The following is a 19611-nucleotide window of genomic DNA, read 5'->3' on the forward strand; positions in this document are numbered from 1 at the left end:
GTCGGCCTAGGAGCCAACACTTGACGCCCCTCTTGGTCCCCCCCCCCCAACCTAGAGGCCTCGTCTGCTTCCGGGGCCCCAGCCCCTCAGCCCTCTCCTCCCGCCCCACCCCACCCCACCCCCAGTGGTCTGACTGGTTCCCAACAAAAACACCCTAAGAATGAGCTCATGAGCTGCCGCCTCCACTCGCCCCGCCCCACAGGCCCAGCAGAGGAGGGACCTCTGGTCCCAGGTCACACGGCCGACGGGGAGCTCTAGGCCAGGGTACCCAGGGTCGGTGGGGTGGGGTGGGGAGGGCTGGCCAGGTGAGCTGAGGGCAGGTGGGGGACCACAAGACCCAGCTATTTATCCTCTCTTGGTTAGTTACACAGTAGGATTTTGGAGTTGTCCCTAGGGCGGAGCCCTGGGCCCGGAGGACAAAGGTAGACTAGAATGTTCCCAGATGAGAGCTGGCGGGATAGGTGGATAGGGAGCTGGCTGGAATGGGGAGAGACTGGGGGGTCCTGCGGGCCAGGATGGGCGAGGAGGCTGGGGGCTGGCGTACCTGGCCATGATTCCCCAACCCCTGCCACCCCCCCTCCCAGGAGCAGCGATGTCTGTGCAGGTGGCAGCCCCCAGCGGCGCGGGGCTGGGCCCAGAGCGCCTGAGCCCCGAGGAGCTGGTGCGGCAGACGCGGCAGGTGGTGCAGGGGCTAGAGGCCCTGCGGACAGAGCACCACGGCCTGGCCGGGCACCTGGAGGAGGCCCTGGCGGGACAGGGCCCCGTGGCCGGCTGGGAGCTGCTTGAAGAAAAGCAACAGGTGGTGAGCCACTCGCTGGAGGCCATCGAGCTGGGGCTGGGCGAGGCCCAGGTATGAGGGGGCCGGCTGGGGCTTGGGGGGTGGGGCTCAGGTGTTGGGGACAGGCACAGAGGTACAGTCAGGGGGGAGCCCAGGGAGAGCAGGTCTTGAAGGGGCAGCTCCGGGCTAGAGAGGGATCCTTGGGCAGTGTTGGGGGTCTTTGTGCATGGCAAGGGTCCCTGAGCCAGACAGGGGTCCTGGGGAGGCTTTGGGGTTGCGCGGGCGGAATATGAAGCGTCCCTGCGAGCAATTTGTGCCCGGGGAAAATCAGAGGAGCCCCTGGGAGCCTCAGAGTCGCAAGAGCCACATCGGCAGGGCCTCTGCAGAATCGGGGGTCCTGTGGAGAGGATGGGGCGCCCTGGCCTGATCGGAGGCCTGGGCCGGGTCAGGGCTATCTGGTAGGTAGGAACCAGCCCCCGACTTGGGCCCCTGCCGGGCAGGTGCTGCTGGCCCTGTCGGCGCACGTGGGCGCGCTGGAGGCCGAGAAGCAGCGGCTGCGAGCGCAGGCCCGGCGGCTGGCGCAGGAGAACGCGTGGCTGCGGGAGGAGCTGGAGGAGACCCAGCGGCGGCTGCGGGCCAGCGAGGAGGCGGTGGCCCAGCTGGAGGAGGAGAAGAGCCACCTCGAGTTCCTGGGGCAGCTGCGGCAGTACGACCCGCCCACGGAGAGCCAGGTGCTGCGGGGCGGGGCCTGGGGTGGGGCCGGGCCACCGGGCCCTTCGCAAATCTCTGTCCCCCAGCCCCTCTTAGGAGCCCACAGCCCTCCAACCCTCCTTGGGGTCCCCACATTCCCCGGAACTTCTGCAAAAGCCTCCCAGCTGCTCCCGGATCCTCCCCAACCCCCCAGGAAGCCACTGACGCTCCTGGTCGCCCTTCCCTCAAACCCTGAGACAGATTCAGGGCCCTGGTCTCTGAAACAAGCTGGCGCCCTCATGCCGGCCCACTTTCCTCCACTTTCCTGTGCTCCCCACAGCCGCCCGAGTCGCCCCCTCGCCGAGACAGCCTGGGCTCCCTGTTCCCCAGCGAGGAGGAGAGAAGAGGTAGGTTTGGGGAGCACAGCACAGAGGGTGGGGGACGACAGGCCCAGGCTGGGGAAGGGACTTTGATCTACTGGACCCCAGGGTCTCTGAGCCGAGGATGGGGAAGTCAGGAGGATGAAGCAGGCGGCAGGCAGGACGGCCACCATGACCACAGCCCCATGAGCCAGGGGGGCAGCCATGTTCAAGTCCCCAGGCCAGAACGTGTCACACCAGCCAGTTAGATGCCCAATCCCAGAAGTCAGTGCAGGGGCCCACAGTCCCGGAGGCCCGTTGGCCAGCGAGGCAGTTCTGGGGGGGTGTCCCCTTGTGCGAGGCTGGGGGCCAGGAGGCCCACAGTGACCGGGAGCCCACCTCCCCAGGTCCCGAGGCGGCAGGGGCGGCGGCGGCTCAGCAGGGTGGCTACGAGATCCCAGCCAGGCTTCGGACCCTGCACAACCTCGTGATCCAGTACGCGGGGCAGGGCCGCTACGAGGTCGCGGTGCCTCTGTGCCGGCAGGCCTTAGAGGACCTGGAGCGGAGCTCAGGCCACTGCCACCCTGACGTGGCCACCATGCTCAACATCCTGGCACTGGTGTACCGGTGAGGGGCCGGGGAGGGCAGGGACCTGGTGCCCCTCTGCCAACACAGAGCACCGGGGTGGGGGGGAGGGTCCCCCCTCAAGAGAACAGGAAATAGGGAGCGAGGGGGACAGATTGGGGAGGTCACTGAGACCCAGGCAAAGAGGGATCAGAGCACAGGCACGAGAGACCCCAACAGAACAGGATGAGACCTGGGGTGGCCAGAGGCTTGGCAGAGATCTGGGGGTGCAGGGACCCAGTGCTAAACTTGGGAAGTATGGAGAGACCCAGAAAGTACCCCCAAAGGGTGCCACCCAGGCTCCTGGGGTCAGCCTGCCCCTGTGGCCGCCCCCACAGGGACCAGAATAAGTACAAAGAGGCCACAGACCTTCTCCACGATGCCCTGCAGATCCGGGAGCAGACGCTGGGCCCGGAGCACCCCGCGGTGAGTGGCCCCCAGGAGGAAGGGGGCACCGTGGGGCTGTGCCTGCCTGTCCCTAACCCGGGCATTTCTTCCCCCACAGGTGGCTGCCACCCTCAACAACCTGGCGGTCCTCTACGGGAAGCGTGGACGCTACCGGGAGGCAGAGCCCTTGTGCCAGCGCGCCCTGGAGATCCGTGAGAAGGTCCCATCCCCCCACCAGCCCCCTGTGGCCCTTCCCACTGATCCTGGAGCACCTGCACTGTGACCCTGAGCCCCCAGCTTGAGTCTAGGTCACCAATCCTGTGATCTACCACCCTTGACCTTCTGTGAGCTCCCCGACTGATCCTGACTTGCCTCCTCTCTCATATGTCCCCCTAACCCCACACGGCCACCAGCGCAGTCCCCATGACCTCTGACCCTGGTAACCCCCAATCTGAGTGTGCACCTTGCGCCCTCATGTAACCTTCCGTTTAGATCCTCTAATCCCTAACTTGTGACCCTCCTTATGGCAATGTCGTCATTCAGCCCACCAATCCTGTATGACCTTGCTGACTCCCAGGTCCTAGGTGCCGACCACCCGGATGTGGCCAAGCAGCTCAACAACCTGGCCCTGCTCTGCCAGAACCAGGGCAAGTTCGAGGACGTGGAGCGGCACTACGCCCGAGCCCTAAGCATCTACGAGGCGCTGGGCGGGCCCCACGACCCCAACGTGGCCAAGACCAAGAACAACCTGGTGAGGCCCCCTGGGGCCCTCCATCAGCTGGGGACGGGATGAGCATGGGGCACGGTGAGGCCAGGAGACCCCCTCTGCCGGGCCCTTGGAGAAGGTGCCCCATCATACACCGCACCCAGAGAACAGCTCCAGTGAAAGGAAGCGAGTGAGGCTGGCCAGGGCCGGACGGTAGCGTCAGCTATTTATTGAGCTCACAACAGGCAAGGCCCCCCTTAGCCTTGCCCTGGTTCACCTAGTTCTTACAATGACCCTGTGAGGTAGCTACTTTCTCGCTCCATTTTGCACAAGAGGAAACTGAGGCACAGGGAGGTTGTGTCACTGGCCCAAGGTAGAACAGGAAAGAGGCTTGGGGCCAGGAAGTCAGCTGCCTGCCCTCGACCCCAAGCAGAAGTGGGGCTGGGCTCCAGACCTACTCTGCTCCAGGGCAAGGTGTCACACAGGGAGGGGACAGTCAGCTCTGGACAGGGTCCCAAGATCACCCAAGCCGTGCCCTCCCCGCAGGCCTCAGCCTACCTGAAACAGAACAAGTACCAGCAGGCGGAAGAGCTGTACAAAGAAATCCTCAGCAGGGAGGACCTGCCCGCCCCTCTTGGTGAGCCCCGGCCCGGCCCTCCCCTAGGTGGCTTCTGAATGTCCCCACCTCACTGTCCCCATTTGTTCTTCTAGGAGCCTCCAACAGAGCCGGTGATGCAGAACAGCAGGTGACGCTGGGCTTGGCTTCAGCTCCCGGGGTGGGGACTGGACAGGCCCCAGGGCACTGACTGGCGTCCCCTCCCCAGACCCTGCGTCGCAGCAGCTCCTTCTCCAAGCTCCGCGAGTCCATCCGGCGTGGAAGTGAGAAGCTGGTCTCCCGCCTCCGAGGCGAAGGGGTGGCGGGCACGGCCGGGTGAGTGTCGGATCAAAGGACCCCGACACATTCCAGAGCCCACCCACCACCCAAGAACCCTCCGTGGCTCCCATCACATGTACAGGTCAAACCTGGCACTGGAAGGTCCTTCCCCGAGTGGGAGCCAGACCTTCCTGGGATTGATCCGTTCCCCTCGTGCCACCCTCTTTCGCAGAATGAAGAGAGCCATGTCACTCAACATGCTGAACGTGGATGGCCCGAGGGCTGCTGGGACTCAGGTGAGAGGGACGGATGGGGCGGGGGGAGTTAGGAGAGGGCAGAGTGGAATGTGGACCCCTGGCCAGGATAATGGGTGGATTTTACTTGGGGTAGAGGCAGGGGGGTGACAAGCTGCTGTCGGGGCAGCGACAGAGCTGTCTCACCTACCCTCCACCCCTCCCCAGTTTCCCAACCGGCACCTGGGCGAGGCCCCTCGGACCCTAAGCACCAGCACCCAGGACCTGAGTCCCCACTAAAGCCGACTGGACCGTGCAGGCCACAGCTTCTCGGGAAGAGGGGCAGGGGGGGTGGGCTTCTCACCGCCCTCTCCTGCGATTAAAGGCTGTAGGTTTGACAACGAGGAAGATCTGCCTGAGGTTTCCTGAGCAGACAGTCACGAGCCTCAGGGACCCAGGGCCAGGCACGACTCGGGAGGCACCAGGAACACGGGTTACGGCCCCGCCCTCACAGCTGCTGAGCGATCTGCTCGATCCTCCGCAGCGTCTCCTCTGACTGCAGCTGCTCCAGGCTGAGCAGGGACAGGCCCAGCTGATCCTCCTGCAGGGGACAGGGAGGAGTCACACACGGGTGGGGGACCAAGACAGCTGCTGTACTTCCCCTAGAGCTCCTGATGGGGACAAGAGGACCATGGGACAGGATGTTTGAATCTGGGAACATCCATGGGACCCAGAGTGTGCTGTCCTCGTGAAGGGAAGACAACCCCGAGGGAGGGAGCCGGAGTCAGGTCCCAGGAGGATCAGCTTTCCCAGGGCCAGCACGTGCCTCTCCAGAAAGGGCCCAATCCTCTCCCCTGCGGGCCGCCCAGCCCAGAGCCTGGCTCGTGGGTGAACTTGTCCGGGGCTCACCCGGTGGAAGGGCTGTGCCATCTGCCGCAGGAAGTACTTGGCGACCTGGACGCCCTCGTCAACAGTCAGGTTGAGGTTGGCGTCCGTGAGGTGCTCCTGGATCCAGCGGGGCAGCTTCCCCCGCTTGTCCGCCCGGGCAAAGCGCTTTGCACAGAATGGGGGGGGGGGGGGGAGAGGGCGTCAGGACCCCTGTGACCCCCCCAGCTGGGAAACGGAGAGGGAAACAGCCTGGTGCTCGGGGACCCAGGACGCCCTCAATGCAGACCTTGTCGGCAAAGACCATGAGGCCGTAGTCCGTCTTGCCCCGGATGGCGCGACCCACACACTGGGCCGCGTGGCGCATGGCGTCGAAGGTGAGGAAGTCATTTTCACGGATCTGGAACTGGTCACGCAGGTATTCCAGCCGTGCCTGCAGGCGAGGCGGAGTCAGGGAGCTGGGGGAGCCATCCTCCCCCCAGTGTGCCTGCCCCAGCCCGTTTCGGGGACTCTTCACGAGGCAGGGCGCTGCTTACCTTGAGAATGCGGCTCTGCGTGTAGACGTAGGGGACGCCAAACATGATGACGGCCCGCCCGTAGTGGTGCACTGGGAGGCAACAGCGGGGGGAGGGGGTCACAAGCGCGGCTGGTTGGAGGGGGGAGGGCTCTCGTGGCCTGGGAGGTCATGGACAGGGGAAGCCCCTCTGCATGCCCAGGCGGTGGGCGGTCCCCGGAGGGAGCAGACAGACAGCATGGCGGGCAGCTGTTCCAGAGAGTTCCACACAGGCGCTGTGGAGGGGACAACCTGGTCCACTCACCAAAGTCGATTCCCTCGGACACTTTGCCCCGGGCCACTGAGAGCAGGATGGCGCCTCGGCCGTTCTCGCAGGCCTGGGGAGGGGAGGCCAAGACGCACACTGCGTCACTCAGAGCTGCCCCCTCCTGTCCACGCTGGTCTCCCAGCACCCCGGCACCCACCTCCTGGTACTTCTCCAGGGCGACGCTGGTCTCGGCCCCATCTTGGGTCTCGATAAAGAGCAGCTTGTTCCTCTGGATGTTTTCGAGGATGCCCTAGGGAAGGGCGCCGGGGAGATCAGGGTCAAGGGTGGGGTTGGCGGAAGGTGGACCCAGGGCACCACTGTGCTGCGGACTCCTGTGTGACAGCCAGTGTCGCTCTCTAGGCCTCAGCTTGCCCTTCTGAGACCCTGGGGCGTGGGGGACTGTCCAACCTCGTTTCTTTTGGGAAATGTCATGATCCAGGTGGGAAACCAATCACTGCCAGAAAAGTTGGGCAGGCATGTGGCCCAAGGTGGCCAATCAGGATGGTCCATCCCCTGCCAGCAACAGGTGGAGGGGTTGACTACAGGCAGGGACAGCCAATCAGAGGCTGCCCTGAGATTTCACATGAGAGTGAAATAGAAACAGTGCGGTACTGGTATCAGGACAGACACAGACCAGTGGGACAGAACAGAGGGTGCAGAAACACACACCCTCACCCCAGTCACCTGTGCGACTCAGTGGGGAGAGCTCTTTTCAATAAATGCTACTAGAGCAAGATTTCCAAATTGGGGGGGGAATGAACCTTGACCCCTACCTCACACAGTGCACAAAGATGAATTTGAAGCACCTGGATGTGAAAACTAAAACCACAAAGCTTCTAGAAAGAAACACAGGAGCCTACCTTTGTGACCTTGGAGCAGGCAAGGGCTTCTTAAATGGGGCAGCGGCCATCTTTCCACGGTGTATAAAAGGCCAGTGTCTTGGCCGTGAGGGGTGAGGGTCCCGCCCCCGATAACTTGGATTAGCCCAGTTCACTCATCTCACCCCAGAGAAGTGCTTGCTCTAACCCGCCCGACAGAGAACGGGGCTGTGCTCAGAGGCAGAAAGCATAGAGCAGCCCACTCTCCCACCCACAACCTGCCGGTCACCCAGAGCCTGGCTGTGGCGAGCCCTGTTTCCAGAATGCTCCATGACCCCTGCACCCACATCCCACAAGAGGAGCCTGTAGACTCAAGGCTTTGCCCGGGTTTCAGTCTAGCCTTAATTCTCCAGAACCTTCCTCTAACAGCAAAGCACCCAGCTAGAGTCACACCTGCTGCCCAGGGTCTCCCCACTGGTCCGCATGTGCCGGAGGAATACAGGGCTGGGGAATGAGGCCGCCAGGAGGTGGGGGTGCGGGGACCTCCTCTGAGGGTGGGGCCCACAGAGACCACGTCTGAGTTCGTAACCCGATGTGCTGGGGACAGAGCCCAGGGCTGCATGCTGCATGCCACACACTGCTCCAGTGTATTGTACACATTCTCCCGTGACATGTGCTACACGTCACATTGCAAACACAGGAGGAATGAAGCTGAGGAAGCCTTTCCAGTGAGCGGGTGGCCAGGGCGGCTGGCGTACCTGCTCGTACCAGGAGGCCACGGTGCTCTCCATGTACTGGTAGCTGGTGAAGAAGGCCACGATGCCATCGGGGACCACTGCGGACATCTCCAGCAAGAGGTTTCCGTAGTTCCGGATCACAGCTGCACGGGGTCAGAGGTTGGACCTTCTCCTGCCCAGGTGGTCCTCCGCCCTACTCCATCTTTAACGTAGCATTCCCAGACAGCCCACTGAGGACCGTTCACTCATGTCCCACCTCTCCTCCATCCAGACCCATGGGAGGACTGTCCCTCCCACCCCAAGGGCAGGCAAGGTCACGTGATTTGTTGTGGCCAATGGAATGAGTGCAGAAGTGGCCATGGGCACAATTCACCATGATCATCATGGTCTCTCTCCTGTCACATCACGCTGCCTCTGATGTCCCCAATGGTGGAGGTGCCCAGAGTGAGGCAGCCACCACCAACTCACAATGGCCACACGCCGTGGGCAAGAAGTAACCTCTGGGTTAAGCGACTGCGACGTGGGGATGTTTGTTACGGTGGCACAACTTAGCCTATCTGACTGATACCCCTTCCCCCTTGGAACCCACGGACACCAAGCCCACAGGCAGCATACCGATATCCTCCCGGGTCTCAAATTTGGAGCTGATGGCCACCTGGTCATTGCCACGGCCAATGATCTGAAGCAAGCGACAGAAGTCACAGTTAGTGTAATGAGCAAAGCAGCAGCAACGCGTTGACGAGTGAGTGCCAATCACCTGCTAGTGCTATTCTAAACTTCTTATAGACACAGTGTCATTAACGAACCCTCCGCTACTCTGTTTTCTGTGTTGCATGGACACATGACCTGGGCTCAAAGAAGGCGAGTCGCCTGCCCAAGGTCACACAGAGCACAAACGGCAGAGAAGGACTTGAACCTGAGTCTGTCCCTACTTCTGACCAGCAGCTACACGGGAGCCCGGCCTCCAGGCCAGTCACAGCCCTCACAAAACCGCCACGTGGTCGTGACCAGTCCACACCTCCGAAGGGCAATTCCAAAAGCCAAAAAGCTCTGAAGGCTCCAGATTTCTTAGGTTTGGCAAACTTGTTAAGTAAGCAAAACCTGCCCTGACCTGAGTGTACTCAAAGGCCTGACTTATCCCCTTGGTGTGACACTTTAAAACCTTTGGCTGCTGAAGTAGAAGCCGCCTGGCTGCCTGGACAGAGCTGCCCAGACCCCACAGCACACAGCCACTCGTTTCTCGAGTCTGGAGGGCTCTAAGTTCCAAAACAGTCGCCTCCGGGGCTTCAGGTAAGGGACTGAGGCCAGGTTAAGACGCCCATGCCGGAGAAGGGGACGGGCAGAGGGAAGGCTCACTACCCAGGTCACGGGCAGATGACATCCTCGGCACAGCCACGTTAACAAAGATGGTGACTAAGTGCCTACCTGTGCTAGGCCCTGAGCTACACAAGAGTTTCCTATCTGTTATCTCTCTAAATCCTGTAAACAGCCCTGGGAGATCAGGGAGGATCATTCTCATTTGGCAGATGAGAAAACTGAAGCTTGGGGAGTCATGCCCAGGTCCGTCTGAACCCCAGCTCTTATCTGTCAAGCCCTCCTGCCTGAGCAGGGGCTGGGGGGGGGGGGGGAGGATGGCGTCACCCCCCATGCTGTCACTCACCATGGGGCAGAGGCAGACCCGGGCCAGCGTCATGGTGAAAGTTGCCATGGTGACAGGGTGGAAGTCCAGGATCTTGGGGTAGATGTCCAGTGGGGACAGAGTCTACAGTAGGGACAGTGGGAAGGGCCTCAGCAGGCTTGAGCAGGGACGAGGAGCCTGACGGCAGAGGTCTGGGCACTGGGAGGGGACAAGGGAAGGGTCCTCACCCCTGACGTGATGATGACAGACTGGAAGCGCTCAAACACGGGTTTGATGGCCAGCGAGGCGTCCATGCAGCTGCCGAGAGAGAAGAGGGCGGTGAGGGCCAGGCAGGCTGGGGCCCCTGACCCGTGGTGTGTTCACCCCCCACCGGGGTAGGGTCCCACCTGAAGTGCAGGATGGGGTTGGCAATGGTCGGGGTCCTGTCGTCAAAGGGCTCGATGATGATGGTGAAGCCTACGGACACAGGGGCGGGTGCAGGGGGTGAGAATCCCTCACTAGGACCACATCTCGAGCACTCGGCCATTCCCTCCCGCCCCTACAAGTGAACAGGACCAAAGACCAGCTGTCGAGCCCAAAACCCAGGCACCAAAACACACCCCAACTTGTCTACGTCTCTGCAGGGCCCACCCTCGTGCAAACATTCACTGGGGATCCCAAGCAGGGAGCACCGAAGCTTTGTCCCTCACACCCTCCCAGCGCCAAAAAGGCCCACCCAGCACCCAGGACCCATAGTCTCGAGCCTTCTCTGTGACCTTTCTCCCTAAGCCACCAGCAAGCCGGGCAGCTCTGCCTCCAAACCCTACCTGTGATCTGACCACTTCACCCCACAGCTACCCGGGCCAGCCACCTCCTGCCTGGCCCCATCCCCCGCTGGCTGCACAGAATCCGAGTCGGGTCATGTCCCTGCTAGGGTCCAGACTCGCCGGTGGGACCAGTTTCCCAGACCCCACTTCCTCCCTGCTCAGTGGCCCCCTGCCGGATGTCACTCTCCCAGGGCCTGTGCACTTGCCCATCACATTGCCACAAAAACTTCTGAAGGTGGCTCCATTTGGTCATTTGAGACTTTGCTCAAAAGTCAGCACCCCAAAGGGACCTTCCCTGGCCATTTTCTCTACCGCAGGCGTGTTCCCACACTGCAACGTCTTTTTTTCCATGGTAACTATCACTTTCTGGAATTATCTTCCTCGTCTATTTGTTTCCACCTTTGCTACTGGCTTTCCTCCAGAATGGAGGTCGCAGGAGGTTAGGAGCAAGCTCTTTTTTGGTTCCTGCTGCTTCCACAGCACTAGGCCTGGCTTGTTTGAACAAATGAATGATTTAATATATTCAATTTCACTCAAGAGAAAAAAAATCAAGTCCTCTGTGTTGAGGACACAGTGATGACCGAGACAGCCTGGTCCCTGCCCACTTGGGCTCACAGTCCAGGAGAGACAGACCTGTCCCCAGTCAGTGATGATTCAGGGCTGGGATGGAAGAGCCTAGAGGAAGGGTGTGACCCAGCCTGGGGGTCAGAGAGGACTTCCCGGAGGAGGAGACATCTCCACTGAGCATAGAACTGAGGGGGAGGTGGGGGGATGAGGAAGAGGAAGAAGGAAGCTCCAGGTGAAAGGAGGACGGGAGCTGTCGGTAGACGGGGAAACGGGGAAGGAGGGAGGGATGACGGGGTCGCAAAAGCAGCACCCAGCAGGACTCGCTGACGGCGCTGGGGTGCAAGGGACCAGGTCTCCATCCTGCAGACCCAGCAGGTCGCCAGGCCTGACCTGGTTTCCTGGCTAGAGCATTAATCCCAGGGATCAGACTGAGCCTGGCCAGCTTAGAGCTGAGGAAGGGGCGGGACACTGACTGATAAAAGCCCCTGGAGCATGTCCCTGTCCCTCTAGCTGGAAACCTGAGCGCTGTCCCCAGCTCCTCTCCCCGAGGTGCCCACACCAGACACCAGACACCGCACTCCCCACATCCTGGCCTCCACCTCCCACGTCTCTCTCCACTCGATTCCTTTCTCTGTCCCCACAGCCTTGCCTGGCCCAGCCTCCTCTCCTGCTTGGGTCCCTGACCCCCACCTTGCTAAAGGCATCTTTTTTTTTTATTTTTCGCAGAGATGGGTCTTGCTATTGCCCAGGCTGTTCTCGAACTTCTGGCCTCAAGTGGTCCTCCTGCCTCAGCCTCCCAAAGTGTTGGGAATACAGGCGTGAGCCACCGTGCCCGGCCCGGAATCTTTCTAAAGCACAAATGTGACCCAGCACCTCCCTTGCTCAGAACCTGCCCTCTGAAAGCTCCACGAGCAGCTGCTTACCACGCCCTGTCACTGAGCTCCTCCCGCTTCTTCCCAGCCCAGCGCCCACCCCCATGTCCCCGCTGTGCAGCTAGAGGGAGCCTTTGAAAATAGGAATCTGAGCACGGGCCTGCCAGTGCCTTCAAATAGAGCCCCAACTACAAGTCCCTGCCCTCAACCCTCCAGACTCTGCAGGGGCCCCGATTCCAGCCACCAGGGGGCCCAGCAGGGACAGAGAGAGGCGCGCTTACCCTTGGCGTAGGTGCTGACGAGGGTGGCGAAGTTGGCGAGGAGGGTGAGCGGGGAGAAGTCGGCTAGGTCGGTGATCTCCAGGGTGTGCAGGAGGGAGCGCAGGCGCTCGGCGCAGAACCTGGCGGGGACGCGAGAGGGTCAGGGGCAGCGCCCCCTCTGCCACCAGAGCACGCAGTCACCTGTCTGTCTTCCCAGGTAACTGGGTGCTCCCTGAGGGCAGGGACGGGGTCTGCTTCCGAAACTTGTGTGTCCCCACACTGTATATGTGCGTGTCATACAGAGCCACCACTGCATGATGGCACACACACAGAGCAATAACCAAGCACCCCAGAGTCAGGTGGTCACTTTGTCACATGTACTCGCACACAACCTTACACATAAGTTCTTGTCAAGAGACCCACAACCATACCCCAAGCCCCAGTCACCGTATCAATCCCACACGGCCACACGAGCACACCCAGAATCTCTCGGGCACCCTTGGTCAGAATCGCACAGGCTCGCAGACGAAGTCACACACGTCCCACAGAGTCTGACAGACGCTGCGCCAATGGCAGGCACGCACGTGCAGGGCCACCCAGCCACGATCGTACACAGGCAGACCTGAGGCTCTCACCCCAAAGGGACAGGTCACAGAGCTTTGGAGCCAGGTGGACACTCAGACGTTAAAACCTGCCTCCCACACGTCAGTTCCCCCAGCCTGTCCTTAATGCCCACGCTGGGACAGGCACCCCCTGGGGCTCCCCCATCCCAGCCTGCCTACACTGGGTCATTGCTATCTGGGGACGAGTCTGTCTCTACCCCTGGGCCGTGGGCCCCATGAGGGCAGCCCTGGGCTGTCTTGTGCACTTGTGTTGAGTGAGTGAGTTCCTCTCTCTGTCCACACAAGTTCCAAAGGTGGGGGAGATGGGCAAAGCCACTCCAAGGGCTAGACCACCCCTCAGAGACAGAGCAGCCAGCAGTTTCAAGTCACAACCCCCGGCACTGTGTGACTCTGGGCAATGGCTTCCCTCCTAGAGTCCGCATCTCCTCTGCAGCTTGGGACACTATGCTGGGGGTGCAAGTGAGGAACGGAACACAAAGGGCTCCGCTGCTTTCTCATTCAACCCTCATGCACGCCTGTGAAGTAAAGAAACGACTCCCTATCCATTTCACAAAGGAGGAAACTGTGGTTCAGAGAAGACCAATGACTTGTCCAAAACAGCAAAGGAAAAGGACAGGAAGCCCCCAGCCATGCCTAGGTCCGTTCCCTGCCTACTCTGTGACCCAGGAGACTGCATGGCCACCAAATGCACCCAGACTGCACCATGGGGACACCCCTGCCCTCGGGTGTGGACGTTGAGAAGCACTGGCAGAAGACACGGGGGACACCCAGCTCCTATCCTGCTGGGCGTGTGTCCTGGTCTCACAGTTTTCCTGAGCCGCCTCTCTAGGCCCTGCCCCGCTGACTCATGACACTACTCCCTTCCTGGCCCCTGTGGCCCCGGCTGGAAATCACCCTCCCTGGCTGCTCGCCTGCCTGCCCTCGCTGGCAACCGTCCCTCCACTGAACACTCTCCAGGTAACACCTGCGACCCAGCCGTGTGGGCCTGTCAGGCCCCTGCCCAGCACCCGGACCGGCTCCCACCGAGTCCCCCCAGCCGGCCGCACCTGAGGGGCTTGCGCTGGATGCACACGCGCTGGGCCAGGCCACTCAGGAAGGCGGGAGGGCTCTCCTGCACCACGTGCTGCACGCGCAGCCGCCACTTGACGTACTCCAGCAGCCGCCGCAGGAAGCCCAGGAAGTGCTCGGCAGTGCGGATGGAGCCGGGCACCGCCTCTGCGGAGACAGGGGGCAGCGGGCATGGGAGGCGGGGCGGGGAGGCGGGTGGCAGCGGGGAGTGGGGGCGGTGGGGACAGCGGCTCACCCTTCAGCACCTCATCGGGTAGCACGGGGTTGGCCAGGTGGGCGTCGGTCTCCCGGGCGGCGCTGGCCTCCCGCAGCCCCTCCACCAGGCGGCGGTACTCCTCCCGCAGGCGCTGCTCGTCTGTCTCCTTGATCCTGCGGGGACACCGGGTGGGGGCTGGCATCCTGGGGGCAAGGCAGGCAGAGACCAGGGCCCAGGAGAGGGCACGGCCCCTGGGAGCAGGGCAGGGACGCAGGTCCACCGGCCGGCCCGCCCCCACCTGAGCACCGTCTTCTGCAGCGTCTCCAGGTTGCCCTGGCACCGGTCGAGGATCCGGCGGGTGAGGTTGACACTCATGGAGTCGATGCACACGTTGTCTGCGGAGGAAGGGGAGAGGGCCGGGCTGAGGCAGGCCAGCACCGGGCACTGGTCTGAGGGCTTGGTGTCCCTTTGGTGCCCTGGCTCCCTCCTCACCAATGTTGTGGGCCTCGTCGAAGACCACAACGGCCTTGCGGGCCAGCTCCTTGGACACCAGGTCGGCGATCTTGGGGTCCAGGAGGTAGTGGTAGCTGTACACCACCACGTTGGCGTGCAGGATCTAGGGGGCGAGCGGGGCAGGGTTACCTGGGCCCTGCCACCCCCCACCTGCATGACACTGCCCTGCTGCTTCCTCACAGGCCCACAGAAGCAACAGAAGGACAGACAGACACAGGTATGGTGCAAACGTAAGCAAATGGACAGAGAGACTGGCAAACAGAGCTACGGAGCGGCGGGGAGATGCAGACGCACACAGCAGCCGAGAGCCCATGCCCCTCCCTCACGCCCCTCTGCCCACCCCCACCCGCCTCCTCACCGAGTATCGGGCAAGAAAGTAGGGGCACCAGCCCTGGCGTCGCCCCAGGGACTTCAGGTCATCCAGGTTGTAGATGCCAGCAGGCAGGGGCACCTGGCGCCCATGGGCATCAAACTCCTGGGGCGGGAGACAGGTGCCAGGCAGTCAGGGAGGCTGGCTGCCCCAAGCGGCTCAGCCACCCCCCCCCCCCGGTCCTGCCCCCAACGCACCTCATAGAAGCGGCAGTGGGGCAGGCTGGCGTCCTGCTCGTACTGTGCCCGCACGTAGGAGGCTGTGAGGCTGTGGCACTTCCCGTCGACGTCCTTCCCAAAGCGCAGGGGTGTCACCTGAGGGGGTGGAGGGCATCATAGCACCAGGACAGGCTGGAAGCCTGACCACTCTTGGAACCTGGGCCCCCACACCCCACAGCTGGCTGGGACTTTTGGACAACTTGAACCTCAGCTGGATTCACTAGTAGTTAAGAAACCCAGGAACTCACTGCAAGGTACAATAGTAAAACTGTTACATTCTTAACCACTTTGGTACGGTGCTCACCCGCCACGAAACCTTGCCCACAGCAGGCACTCAGTCCACACGATAGTCTGTGCTGTGCATTGACAAATCCATTTTGCTCTTGTGTGATGAGGAAAGCTTGAAAGCACTGAAAGCTTGTTTTACTTTACAGACAGCTTTACTTGTAATATAAATCAGAATAGGTAACATATACATACATGTTTTCATTACATTATTTTTAAATGTTCACAATTTTATTTTGATAAACGAAAAATTAGAAGAGTCATATCACAGCTGTCACCTAAAGTCACTGTGTATGTTCATCTGTGGCTATCGACTATAGTCGACACTGGTACCGAAGTGGTTAAAACTATTATTTTTAAAACTTGAAGCCTCGCCGGGCGCGGTGGCTCACGCCTGTAATCCTAGCTCTCTGGGAGGCTGAGGCGGGTGGATTGCTCGAGGTCGGGAGTTCGAAACCAGCCTGAGCAAGAGCGAGACCCCGTCTCTACTATAAATAGAAAGAAACTAATTGGCCAACTAATATATCTAAAAAAATTAGCCGGGCATGGTGGCTCATGCCTGTAGTCCCAGCTACTTGGGAGGCTGACACAGAAGGATCGCTTGAGCCCAGGAGTTTGAGGTTGCTGTGAGCTAGGCTGACGCCATGGCACTCACTCTAGCCTAGGCAACAAAGCGAGACTCTGTCTCAAAAAAAAAAAAAAAAAACTTGAAGCCTGGAAGAATCTTTAGCATGTAAGTTGAGGATAACTACTTTATCCTTTGAAATGCACATAGAACCATGGCAACATCTAATAATCAGAGGAGGTTCTGATCGTACAGTCTGAAAACCCAACTGCCCCTTAACCTGCTCTGTCCCCTCTAAGGCTCATTGGCAGCACAGCACAGGGCTGTCTTTCCAAAGAGCAAAGCCTTTTCCTTCGCCAAAGGGCTGGCTCCGAGGCTGCCTACCCTTCTCCCTCCCTTTCCCGTCTCATCAGTCGCCAAAGGCCTGTGCTACTTCTCTTTGTCATCCATTATGTGTATTATTTCTTATATACTCTTACAAATAATGTGATTTATATTGAGTTACCAAATGTAAAGTACTCAGAACAGTGCCTGGCACACAGCACAATGGTCATATAATATAACTCAACAATAACAATTACTATCCTATGTGTTATGTAAGTATCATAGTAATTTTTTTTTTTTTGAGGCAGAGTCTCGCTTTGTTGCCCAGGCTAGAGTGAGTGCCATGGCATCAGCCTAGCCCACAGCAACCTCAAAATCCTGGGCTCAAGCGATCTTTCTGCCTCAGCCTTCCGAGTAGCTGGGACTACAGGCATGCGCCGCCATGCCCAGCTCATTTTTTTCCTATATATTTTTATTTGGCCAATTAATTTCTTTCTGTTTTTAGTAGAGACAAGGTCTCACTCTTGCTCAGGCTGGTCTGGAACTCCTGACCTTGAGCGATCCTCCTGCTTCGGCCTCCCAGAGTGCTAGGATTACAGGCATGAGCCACCTCGCCTGGCCCGTATCATAGTAATTTCTAATATTCTTTTAGCTCCTTGTGCACACTAAGGGCTTCAGCTGCATCATCTCACCCAATCTTATCATCAACAACCTCATGAGGCATGTGCTTAATTATCCCCATTTTACAGAAGGGAAGACTGAGGCCCAGAAAACAGAAATCACCTGTCCAAAAGTACGTAGCTTGTTAAGTCTCAGAGCCAGGACGCCAGGTGTGCCAGTTTCCAGGAGCCACCTTTTTAACTCCTCCCAGGCCCCGGGAGAGTGGGAAGGCTCCCGGGAGGAGGTGTGCTTACCTGAGCCATGAAGGATGAATCAGAATTTGACAAATGAGAAAAGAAGTGTGTGTGTGGCCCATGCACTGGCCTGGGGATCTAGGACCTGTGGTTGAATGGACGAGTTTCCTCAACCCCAGGGCTTGGGGCAAGGGGACAAGATGGGTGCTCACCTCCGGGTGGATACACAGGTTTTTGCGGGAGCTCAGAGCCAGCCCCAAAAACGGCAGCTTCTCGCCCTCCTGCTTCTCGTAGAAGTTGAGCAATTTGCGGAGTTCTTCAATCACCTGCTCCAAAGTAGGGGGGGGGGGGTGTGAGAGGCAGCTTGTACTTCTTGTTCCAAGCACCAGGTCCCTGCCCTGCCAGGCCCCAGCCTCTTCCCCAGCTTCCTAAACACCCCCTAAGGCTGGTGAGGGTGACCACCAGGGGGACCAATGAGGCCTAGGGGAGAGTAGGGACTGAACACCAAGGTCAGCTCACCTTCTCTATCTCCGGCACAGTCCTCGAGCAGTAGATGAGTTTGGTCACCTCCAGCGGATACGCCTGCCAAGGACAAGGATACTCAGCCCCTGTCCAACTCCTATCCACTTTCCCCTTTATGGGCACAGTGGGTCACTCACCCGCTGGTATGCTATGATCAAGGCCAACAGGGACACTGTCTTCCCAGTGCCTGAGGGCATCTCCAGGACTCCATGACCCTGCATGTTGGGGGCAGGAGGGACAAGACATAGGCTCTCAGAATCTTGGGGACACAAACTCTGGGGACTCCCCGCCCACAAATGCTACCACCTGAGAACAGCGGAACAACACAGCAGTTAATTCTCGGCCCCAGGGGCAGTGGGTTTGAACCCTACTTCTGCCACCTTCTTGCTGAGTGATCTTAGTCGAGTACCTTCAACTCTCTGGGCCACAGAATCCTCATCCCTACAATGGGCCTAATAATTAGCCCTTCCCTATAACGTAACTATGAGGATTAGTGAGAAATTGTGGGCTAAAAATAGCATAGTATCTGATATACAGTAAACCCTTTTTCTTTTAATTTTGCAAAAACTTTCACAGCACTTACGCTGTGCTTGGCAGTTTCTAAGTATCGTACATCAGGGTTTCTCAATGTCAGCTCTACTGACATTTGGGGCGGTTTGGTTGTGGGGGGTTGTTTTGTATGCAGTAGGATGTTTAGCAGCATCGCTGGCCTCTACCTGCGAGATGCCAGCAGCATCTCACCTCCACTGGTGTGACAACCAGGAATGTCCTCAGACATTGCCAAATATCCTCTGGGAGTCGAAATCATCCCCACTGCTTAGATGTATTAACTCATATAACTCTCACACACCTGTGAAGTAGGTACTTATTACTGTTCCTATTTTAGGGAGGCAGAAACTGTGGGTCAAGGAGGCTAACTGATTTGCCCAAGGGCACACAGCTGGTAGGACACCAACCTGGGTAGTAAACTCCAAAACCTATACATTCCTAACCACTGGGCGACTCAACCTTGCATAAATGTCAGCTGCTGCAATTATTATCATTTTGGGTAAAAGAAGATTTTGGAGTCCTGGATTCTCAAGGACCTCGGATTTCAGAAATCTAGACGACCTGCAACCTCAGTCTTAGACCCACGCGTGACAGGAAGGGGGCAGCGGTGGGGCCCACCCACCTACCCACCTTGGCGTCCAGCGTGCGTTTGAGCTCCCGCATGTAGGAGAACTGCTCCGGGTAGATGTAGTCGTACGGGAAGTACACCAGCAGCCCGTCCACGTTGAGCCTGGCGGCAGGGACGGCTGGGTCAGTCCCCCATCCCCTCAGCTCCTCCCCAGCCTCGACGCTCCCCAGCGGTCGGACCCAGAGGGGTGACCTGCCGGGCACGCCCGGATATGCCCCGGTTCCCCAGGAGCCTCTGGCTCTCCTCTGGGTCTCCTCGCCACTATCCCCGGCACCGCCTCGCCAGTCCCCGCGGCTGTCCCCACCCCTTCCGCCTCCCCTCGTCCCGCAGGTCCTCCCATCTTCCAAACCCCCCGTGCCCGCTCCCAAGGAGCGAACCGGGACCCCCTTCTCACTTCATGGCGCCGGCCGCGGCGTGCAGCGGCGTCGACCCGCCTCCCTCATGAATATTCAGTGAGAGGCAAGGTCCTGGGCATCCTCAAAGGTCCGCTCCACCTTTGCCACAACACCATTGGCTAATCCCGCCCATCACTCCGCAAGGGTGAAGCCAATCGGGATGCTGCGCGTGCGCATGGAGAAGCGAGGGCGGACTCCGAAGGGAGGCGGTGCCGAAGGCGTGGCTGAGGATCGCCGAGAGCCAACCAACAACAAAACATGGAAGGAAGAAAGACGAGAGAATCGATCCCATTCATACGGACTCGGTCTTCCTGCGTCTGCCCGATGTCTGAGCAGCGAATAGAGTCCAGCGGAGAATGACAGGGAAACTGGGGACAGCTTCGGAGCCCACGAGTTAGGAATGGCCTCACCGCACCAGATAAGCATGCATTTATAAAATACCCGA

The 19611-nt window shown here is 59.7% G+C and overlaps 2 protein-coding genes across 2 annotated transcripts; one reads left to right on the forward strand and one right to left on the reverse strand.

The window, feature by feature from the left end:
• Window positions 1-212: 212 nt before the first annotated feature.
• On the forward strand, window positions 213-4965 carry KLC3 (kinesin light chain 3). Its single transcript, XM_012761404.3, has 13 exons — window positions 213-264; window positions 585-850; window positions 1279-1509; window positions 1809-1875; window positions 2235-2454; window positions 2790-2877; window positions 2957-3058; window positions 3416-3589; window positions 4091-4181; window positions 4256-4290; window positions 4369-4475; window positions 4651-4714; window positions 4880-4965. Exons 2-13 carry the CDS (start codon window positions 593-595, stop codon window positions 4949-4951), a joined length of 1509 nt encoding a protein of 502 aa, XP_012616858.2. The 5' UTR covers window positions 213-264; window positions 585-592; the 3' UTR covers window positions 4952-4965.
• ERCC2 (ERCC excision repair 2, TFIIH core complex helicase subunit) lies at window positions 3758-19325 on the reverse strand. Its single transcript, XM_012761401.3, has 23 exons — window positions 19166-19325; window positions 18774-18873; window positions 17732-17809; window positions 17592-17654; window positions 17285-17398; window positions 15024-15140; window positions 14815-14931; window positions 14436-14559; window positions 14242-14338; window positions 13983-14116; window positions 13726-13894; window positions 12078-12196; window positions 9938-10007; window positions 9779-9848; window positions 9573-9674; window positions 8528-8591; window positions 7934-8055; window positions 6515-6607; window positions 6355-6427; window positions 6073-6143; window positions 5826-5969; window positions 5561-5704; window positions 3758-5252 (listed from the first exon to the last, which is right to left on the reverse strand). Exons 1-23 carry the CDS (start codon window positions 19168-19170, stop codon window positions 5160-5162), a joined length of 2283 nt encoding a protein of 760 aa, XP_012616855.2. The 5' UTR covers window positions 19171-19325; the 3' UTR covers window positions 3758-5159.
• Window positions 19326-19611: the final 286 nt, after the last annotated feature.

This window comes from Microcebus murinus, chromosome 16 (genome assembly GCF_040939455.1).
Source record: "Microcebus murinus isolate Inina chromosome 16, M.murinus_Inina_mat1.0, whole genome shotgun sequence".
Lineage (NCBI taxonomy): Eukaryota > Metazoa > Chordata > Mammalia > Primates > Cheirogaleidae > Microcebus > Microcebus murinus.

Bases quoted from the DNA above. Each gene is read 5' to 3' on its own strand.
- KLC3 (XM_012761404.3), top strand. From the start codon at position 593: ATGTCTGTGCAGGTGGCAGCCCCCAGCGGCGCGGGGCTGGGCCCAGAG. The intron at 1,510-1,808 runs GTGCTGCGGGGC...TGCTCCCCACAG, and splicing joins ACCCGCCCACGGAGAGCCAG to CCGCCCGAGTCGCCCCCTCG. The intron at 2,878-2,956 runs GTGAGTGGCCCC...CTTCCCCCACAG, and splicing joins TGGGCCCGGAGCACCCCGCG to GTGGCTGCCACCCTCAACAA.
- ERCC2 (XM_012761401.3), bottom strand. The intron at 9,849-9,937 runs GTGGGACCCTAC...CTCTCTCGGCAG, and splicing joins AACCCCATCCTGCACTTCAG to CTGCATGGACGCCTCGCTGG. The intron at 8,592-9,572 runs GTGAGTGACAGC...CGCTTGCTTCAG, and splicing joins GGGTCTGCCTCTGCCCCATG to ATCATTGGCCGTGGCAATGA.